General features: G+C 39.1%; 1 protein-coding gene across 1 annotated transcript; it reads left to right on the top strand.

Moving 5' to 3' along the window:
• Positions 1-573: 573 nt before the first annotated feature.
• LOC127961246 (complement C1q tumor necrosis factor-related protein 4-like) lies at positions 574-8,062 on the top strand. The gene is made up of 2 exons (XM_052560286.1): positions 574-800; positions 5,271-8,062. Exon 2 carries the CDS (start codon positions 5,276-5,278, stop codon positions 6,416-6,418), a length of 1,143 nt encoding a protein of 380 aa, XP_052416246.1. The 5' UTR covers positions 574-800; positions 5,271-5,275; the 3' UTR covers positions 6,419-8,062.
• Positions 8,063-9,190: the final 1,128 nt, after the last annotated feature.

The following is a 9,190-nucleotide window of genomic DNA, read 5'->3' as shown; positions in this document are numbered from 1 at the left end:
GCAGAGAGAGAGTTATACAGACTCAGATCAAAATAGAATGGCCATTTGTGTTTAAAAACAAACATTTACTCAGCAAACAATGTAAAGTGGAATAGCTAACAAAATCAGTCACTTACTCAGTGTAAAATGTCTTTCCTCAGGGATTCTGAGTAATGACTATGATCATGGGCAGAGGTGTGAAATTACCATAGTTGTTGTGGCAAAACTAAAACCTGTGTGTATTAGCCTACAGTCTGCCATTGCACATGGGTCTTGTGAGAAAATACTCTCGTATATGTAGGATTGATCCATCTGGCTGTTTTTATATTGAATAAGTGCTTGCAAACACATTCATATTAACAAAATAAGATCATAACAGATCATCATGTCCAGTTTGGCTTGCTCATGTACACACAGGCAACACCCCCTGGAGTCTCCCTGTTGATAGTCCTTCCAGAGTGGCTGTTCATTTGTCTGCTCCAGAGCCCCCCAATCAGCTTGCAGCACCCCGATTGCTCTTAAATCCTCCAATGACTGTATTGGAGAGAGAGGGAGAGAAAGAGAGAGAGAGAGAGAGAGAGAGAGAGAGAGAGTGTGTGTGTGTGTGTGTGTGTGTGTGTGTGTGAGTGAGAGTGTGTGCGCATGAATGTGTGGGTGTGTGCTGCACCAGACATCAGCAGCAGGTTGAGAGCCGACACACAGAGGAAGCAAGAGAGAGAAGAAAAGAATAAAGGGGAGAAAGAAAAAGAAAAAAGGGAGACTGCTTCATTCAGTCCACTGAGAGAACTTCAAGACAGCCTCCAGCAGCTCTGACCGCACAGGTAAGGACATCAGCATGAAGATGTGGTTTCTCTTTATCCCTCTCTATCTTTTGATGCAGTGGCGATCGTACCCCACCGCTTTGTATTCGTCTTTTATCTGATCGATGTAAACACTCCCTCAGAGGTGCAAACTTTCATATCGTTCATACAGATCGTTCCTGTACCTCTCTGTGCTGCAGTTGTCACTGTCATTTTATGACCATGATGGCCAGATGAGGGGAATTGATCTACTTTTGTGATGATGCTCTCTGGTTCTCTCTGATGCTGACATTGCTATTGTTGAACATAGCAGAGAGCAGAGCTGCAACAGAGGTAAACCTTTGTCTGAACGCTTTGAAAACAGCACACGTGGGGTTGATACTGACAAAGCCAGGTCATCCACTCTCCATGCTCATATCTGCATCACCTCGGGACAGCGTGAGCGGGGGAGAGAGACAGAGAGGGGCTTTTTGTTGCTGATAGTGATCTGATATGGATCTGCACTGCCAGGGAGATTTCCCCGAAGACACTAAGAACCCATTCAGCTTGCGCATATGTGTGCGTGTGGAAACAGAAACTGCCTGATGTCCGGTCAAAGTGAATATTTACACAGATAAACTCATTAAATTTGTATGAAATTTATCTGGCTTGCCGATAAACACTGGTTTCCCTATTTATAGATCTTAGCATGTAGATTAAGATAGAGGAAGAGGTTTTGCATGTTTCCATGGCCAAATTCAATCACTAAAGCACATGCACACATTTATTTACACCGTAAGTCAAAGACGTTTTATAGTGCAAGGATTACTGTAAATGAAAACACTAATTAGCTTAGATTCATATCCACAGCATGTTTAATTAGATGTGTGGAGAGTGAATGCATACCTATTGAAAGGACACATAACAATGATTTTATTATACAATTCCTGATGCATAATAAAAAACGGCATACATATTCATAGGATAGTTGTCTTGATGTATTTTGCGGTAGTCTAACAGAAGAGTTGTTGTTGTGTTTTATTGGCAGCATGTTGTTCGTACGCTGGGTCATTACCCATGTCACAGATGACAGATTACACACACGTATAGGGCAGCAGGCGACTCGTGCTGTTACCCACCTTTATTCAATTTGACTGCAGCAGATTACACAGTAAAATACTGAAGCATGAAAAATATTCAGATTGATACTAGTTCAATTTACAACCACTTAGTAGTCTAATGGAACGCTGTAACTGTGAAGAATGACTGATTCTGTCTGTCGCTGGGAGTTTCGGGAGACGCCAGCTGTCGGGTTCAAGCCCTCATTATGCTCACAGTGTTGTGACTGTCATCGTCCCAATATTTAAATGGCTTCTTACTTGTCTTTCATCTTCCTGTTCTCTTCTCTCATTGACTCATAAAACGTATCCCTTTCTTTCTCCTTCTTGTCTCCAGCACCTATATCCTATCCTCTGAAACGACTGCTGTATTTAATCTATGTGTGTTTGAGATTTAGACTGTGCTGCCAGAATAGAGGATGTGTGTGTGTGAGGCTTTGGCTGAATGGTTCAGTGAAAGTGGCAGTATCAGAGTGTGATACCAAAGGCTGTTAGGGAAAGAGAGAGAGAAAGAGAGAGGAGATAACTGGGCCCTGGAGCACATGCTCACAGGCGCTGCACTCTTGAGTGTATGCCGATACTCCACAGACTCTCATTAAACAACACAGCTGTGTCACACACACTGCCCCTCACACGCTGAGTGGAGTTTCACAAGCAAACTAAGGCCAAGTGTGTCCACTCATCTTTACCTGCATTAACATTTTACTTTAAATCACTTTAGTGTCCCCGATGATGAATGTCATTGTTTCCTGTGAAAAAATCTGGAGGATCAATAATGTATCGCCTCTGAAAAGCTTTTTGAATGTGACAGGCCACCTTGTATCAGTCCATGGGGAAACGTTCAAATTGTGTCTCTGTCTATATTTACAAATTAGTGCTACATCACAATTTTTAATGTAGGTGTTTTATGTAGCTTAAAGTTTACATGAAGCAAAAATTCTGACCGTCTATTGTGATGTATAGCCGAGTGAAACACCTTCTTGAATGAGAAATAATGTAACGTGGGACATGATTTTTTCTGATTTGAAATTGATTGAATCTTTGGATTATCATCATTCGCTAATTGCTGTGATTTCATGTGAATGACAGGTTGCTGGAGGGGAGGGATTATTACCCAGTTTTTACACCAATCCACATGTCAGCAGAGAATAAAAAAAGATGTCTTTGTGAGGGTGATGGAAAATTTATATTTTAGTTTAAAGATAACAAGGCCATATGAATTAAAAAAGTAATAATGCTTAATTATTAAAAAGCTTAACAGCTAAATTTAATAAACATGGTCACTTTAAAACAGCTAAAAATAGCTGTCTGATCATGAAAAGACCAAGTATTGAGATGCATACAAAATGCTAATCAGACAACTGTGAATATTGGTGTTCAGTTCACGTATGTAAAGTTCACTCCTTACAAAGGCTTGATGTCAGAATTGACCAGGCCTGTTTACACCAGCACAAATGCTCAGTTTAAATGAGATCATAGCCAGCCTGTAGCCATGAAGTGACCATGTTTCAAAGAAGCCAAATTCAATTATACCAATAGTAATGTACAGAAGCAAACACGGGAAATCAATTGATGCATTAAAATGTATATTAGACCTTTTTGCTGTTGCATATAGAGATTTTATGTTTTTGCTTGACTGAGCTGAAGGGTTAACTCTGTGTTCCCAAAGGGCCGTTGCAGTTCAGCATTCAGTGAGGAAAAAGGTGTAGTTGAAAACACAAGAAAGGCATTGACAAATATTGATGTCTCCCAGTGTTCGGACTGTAAGGGCATGAAACATTGCTCAACTAAAATAGATATAAAACAACAGGAGGAAAATTATATTTTGTTGTTGTAATTTAACTTGCCAGCACATTTTAATATCCTGTAAACATTCAGTCAAACATTAAATGTTAAACACGTATGCAATCAGTAGTAAATGCTCCCAGGATTTCATGAATGATTTACATGATACTAAGCCATTTAGTTTGAAACAGATGAAAGGTGTGGATCATAATCATATAAAATCAAACATTTCTTAAATAAAACACACTTCTTATAGGCTAGATAATTGTTTTTAGGTCGGCTAAGATAATAATATTTTGAGAAAATCGTAAGCCACCTACACATGCTGATTTACTCCAGCATTTCACATGAATATTCTTAAACTGTTCAAATACCAAACAGAAAGCTGGCACTCTATTTTTAGCGTGGCTTAGCTCAGTGTTTCATCCGTGCAACAGAAGTCCAACTTCTCTGGCATCTCAAGAGATCTCATTAAGAGCAAAAACCTCTTTGCATTTTATTCTTTTCATTTTTATTCATATTTCAATGTGGCAGAGGGATGATGAGCTCCATCCATCATTAAATCAAACGGAAGCTGCTGATTTAAGGTTTAATGTCTCAATTCATACAGGAGGCACCTTCAACAGTATAATCTGCATCTTGTGGATGTTAAAGTCTGTTAAGAAGGAAATGTGGGAACATACAGTGGTATTGTAGATTGCGTGGGATGTTTTTTTTTTTCAGTAGTGTGGGCGACGTTATAGTAAAACACAGAAAGAGGCAGCATTGCTCTATTATGGATCTCTGAATTTGTTGATCTGGTTTTAGACAAATATTATGAAGGATATTTAACAGCATGAATGTGTATAAACCTAATAGTTACCAGGTATCCTGCAATATCCCATATATACACTGCTCTCCCCACAGGCATACTCTCCTATGGGGCATAGATCAGCAGATGGAGGGCTAGCGATATCTGTGTCACAATAAAGAGGTGCTGAATGCAGTCTAAGCTCATTTGCAGTCTATGTGCAAATTTATAACAATCACTATCCACCCCTTTTATTATGAATCATTTCATGAATCACAACAAATGGGGTGAATTCACAGCAGCTCTCTTGATTTAAATAAAAATGCTTCAGAAATGGATTTTAGTAACCATGTTTTTCTTATCTTTTTGTATTGTTCACCATGATATTAGATACACTTACAAAATGGGGTGAAAATTTGCAGTGGGATTTAGGGATGGGACCCCCTTGAAAGCTGTGCAGAACTGATCTGACATTTCAGTCTCAGTGTTCTGTCACCTCTAGTGTTCTGCTGTGATGTGCTGATCCAGTGTGTGTCCTATTACTGCACATCTCAGGGGAAAAGAGAGAGGGTCTGATAATACAGCTCTCATCCTGCTGTATCTACTAAAGTCACTGATCTATTCTGTTTTGATCCCACCTCCCGGTGGCACTTCTATGCATAATGATTGCTCTTTTTTTTGGACCTGATGTTTTGCTAACGAGCAGCAGCTATCATTTACAAGCTTAACTGATTCAAATGAGAGTGTTAAACACTTTTTGTTTATGTTAACGGATTTGTTGACGATATTTAACAGAGTTGTTCTTTATTCCCTCTGCAGTTAAAATGTTGCCTGGTACCAGGCCCCTGCTGCTGTGTGTGCTGTGTCATGTGACCACCGCATGGGCATTCGCCCGCATGTCTGACGCAGTGGAGCTGCGATCCGCATTCTCTGTGGCACGTACCAGCAGCATGGAGGGAGGGCCCAAGATGGTCATCACCTTCGACAAGGTGTATGTCAACATCGGTGGCGATTTCGATCCAAAGGTTGGCTTATTCCGCTGCAGGATTCCGGGTGCGTACTATTTCTCCTTCACGGTGGGGAAGTTCCCGCGTCGAGACCTGTCAGTCATGCTAATGAAGAACCGCAATGAGGTTCAGGCGATTGTCTACGACGAGAATGCCGGAGAGGAGCGGAAGGTGCAGAGCCAGAGCGCCATGCTGCAGCTTGATTTCGGAGACACCGTCTGGCTTCGTCTTCATGGAGACCCTCGCTATGCTATCTACAGCAACACTGGTCATTATACCACCTTTAACGGTTACCTGATCTACCCCGATGTGTACGGCTACCAAGAGCACACACACAAAGGTCATGACAGTGACCATCAACCACCGAAAACCAGCGATCACTCACTAGTCGAGCATGAAAATACAATTACCAAAGACACTAGTGTGAGTTTGAAAGAAGAGAGACGGGATGAAGAAACAAAAGAGGAAGCGAGAGATGGAGAAGAAGAAGATGATGACCAGCGGTCAGCATTCTCAGTGGGTCGCACTCAGAGTATTGTTGGAGTGGATCAAGGATACCCTGAGCACCAGCCCATTGTCTTTGACACAGAGTTTGTCAACATCGGCAACGACTTCAACTTGACGTCCGGTCTTTTCAAATGCAGAGTAGCAGGAGCCTATTACTTCTCCTTCAATGCTGGCAAGCTGCCCCATAAGACCCTGTCAGTGAAGCTAATGAAGAACCATTTGGAAGTGCAGACCATGATCTATGATGACAGCGACACTGAGAAGGCCCTGCAGAGCCAGAGTCTGATGTTGTCACTGCAGGTTGGAGATACTGTCTGGCTCTACAGTCACCAGAGGGATGGATTTGGTGCTTACAGTAATCACGCCAAGTATATCACTTTCACTGGCTTCCTGGTGTATCCCGAGCTCCACCGAAGCCTTCCTCAGCAGCAGAAACTGGATAAGACACTGTAGGCCAGTCAAGGAGCCAGTCAGTCTGGGTCTTTAGGAAGGTAAGAGTTTAGAACAAGGGGAAAAAATGTGAGCTCCCTTCACGCAATCTTCTACAAGCTAGAGATTCTTCAAATTCCATATAGTAATCTCTTTAGCTCTTGTTTTTACCATGTTTTATCTAGTTTTAGGAAAAAATGAGTCAAGCAAGCAGGACCTGTAACAATTCAGTTAAACTCAGCATTCCTAAAGTCGCCATGAAATGGAAATTGTGATGATCTTTTCTTCCCTATCCTGAAAACTTCTCAAATGAGAAAAAAATAAAATAAAAAATCTTGGGCAGCACTTGATTTTTTCAGTTGGGAATTAATTGGATTGTTGTTGTTTGCTAATTGAGCGATCTTATGTGAGTGACAGATTGCGTGATTATTGCCCAGCCGGAGCACAGGGATGTTGTTGGGAGGAGACACTAATATTTCTTATTAATAATAACGATAGCACATACCATTTTTAAGCTTAATGTGCAAGGCTAATTAAATTAATAAAATGTTTCAATATTCCATGAATAATAAGAATTGTCCGTTTTGATTTTATTGTGACTTTAAGCCTTTGGATGCTGAGTTCTAACAATAATATAATGATTAAATACAAACAGGTCACTTTTAAATATTAATCATTTGTAAAATTTAAAAATTAAATACATTAAGAAAATTTTATAAAAAGGGTAATAAAAGTCAATATAAAACAAAATATACAGTTTGACTGAACGATCAAAAGTTCTTCGCACTAAAGCACCTATCTCCACAGAGGCAGTTCATAAGACAGCCCCAACTCAAAACTGTGTTTCAATACAAGTGTTAAATGCATGCATGTTTTAAATGAGAAATTTTGTTGTCTTTGAAGCTTTTGCATGAAAGATTTGCACGGGAGTACTGTCTTCTGCTTATCCATCTATTATTTCCAGTGTTAAATCTGTTTATGGCACACAAACAAAAACCAGTGAGAATTCCACTAAATCCTTTAGTCCTTCATGTAGACAAATTCATGTAGTTAGTCAATAATCACTCTGGTTTCGGAACAGCGCTTCACATTATACTGAGGACCGCTTCTGTAAATGTATTATGTTTGGCCAGAAACTTTGCCAAATGTAGCGCAGGCTGACAGCTTCTAAAGAAACAATGATGTTATTCACTGCCAAATACATGTACACCAACTGATGATAAAGATTTTTGAAAAGTAGTCCAACAAATATTAATGATTATATTTTGGACTGAAAATCTATCAAAGATATCAATCAGTTTATATAATTCAGATGGTTCATGCTGTTGTGTGTATATGGACATAAAGATTTATTTATTTGATGAAGCATTATGTAATATGAAGTGCACAATTCCAAAATGTAAATATACTTCAGTGTTTTTTTTAATCCATTTCTATATGAGTAAACGTTTGCATTTCTATTACTTTGCCTGGTCTTATATACTTTTCTGTATGGTTTAATATGATAAATAAACTTTGTGAACGAGTGCTGGATAAGTTTTTCAATGTTTGTGCAGTTTGAGCTGCTTTGTAAAGTACCGTAAAAGTGGTTTCAGTGTACGCTGGATTCTTAATGTGTGAGAGAAGCCAGTCTTCAGAAGCAAGCCAAATAAAAACTCTGAATGTGAACTCTTTCTTGTGTCTTGTATTTCTCATTAGTATTAATACATCTACAGTGCTTTCACTCCGACCAATTATATTTTAGCCTGTGGAAGGATTTTTCCCTGATGAATAAATGTATATGAATCAAGTAAATATTTTTTAATCCCTGCTGCAAACACATTTGAACAACATAAATCAGCTGCTTTCTCAGGTGATTAACTGCTTTAAGCAATAATGTTAACATGGCACACCTTTGCATGGTTTTTGAATTTACATAAGCTTGATTGCATCATGAATGCCAATGCCTTCATGAGTACTCAGCAGATCAGATTAGTTCTCTGACATAAAGGCTAAACAGAGGCCTGGGGAATTTTAAGAGGAATTAGTTTGATTTTTGTTGGAAAAAGCCTGAAAGTAAAGAACTGTTTTTGGTGCAAACCATATGCAGCAACACCTAGATAATAATCGTTTTATCGTTTAGTATGGTGGCGGTGGCAGAACATTGAGGGAAAGATTTGTATTCTAAAACGATTATGTCAGGGAACAGACTTCAGTGTGAATGAAGAAAAAAAAAAGATGTTTTTTCCTTAAACTTAGAAAAACTGTTCAATTCAAATTTGAAAAAATAAATAAATAAACCTCAAGTGTACTGTACAAAGCTCCAAGATACACTCAGGAGCACACAAATGTAAATGCTGCTAGAAAACAAAGTTAAGGAGATGGGAAATAAATCTTTCATCCTAGAGAACTGAATGTTCTTGAATTGCTGAAATGGTCTTCTCGGGAACATTGAACAAATGGCAGTGAATACTTCGGTACATGAATAAACTATATTTAATGAAGACTAATGTTTTAAAAGTTATCAGAAGTAAATGATAAATAGTAAAAAGAAAATGTAAAATATTAAAGAAATTGCACAAAAATGAGAAGATATATATGCCAGAACCAACAACTGCAGCAGAGCACAGCTCATGAAGGGTTGAGAGAACAAGGTAGCTGGATGATTCGAGTCCATCAAGAGCTCATTTACGTGCTCTTACGGAGTAACTGACTTGTCACAAACTGTAATGAGATTAGTAAATGGAAAAGCCACAGTTAATTATGGAGGAGAGATTCTTATACCTATAATTTTGCTGTGTGCAATGACATTCCTGA

Source organism: Carassius gibelio, chromosome B7 (assembly GCF_023724105.1).
Source record: "Carassius gibelio isolate Cgi1373 ecotype wild population from Czech Republic chromosome B7, carGib1.2-hapl.c, whole genome shotgun sequence".
Taxonomy (NCBI): Eukaryota; Metazoa; Chordata; class Actinopteri; order Cypriniformes; family Cyprinidae; genus Carassius; species Carassius gibelio.
The sequence above is the reverse complement of the archived record's forward strand: the minus strand, read 5'-3'. Positions and strand labels throughout refer to the sequence as shown.

What these genes read in the sequence shown, in the direction of transcription:
- LOC127961246 (XM_052560286.1), top strand. Translation starts at nt 5,276, where the DNA reads ATGTTGCCTGGTACCAGGCCCCTGCTGCTGTGTGTGCTGTGTCATGTG.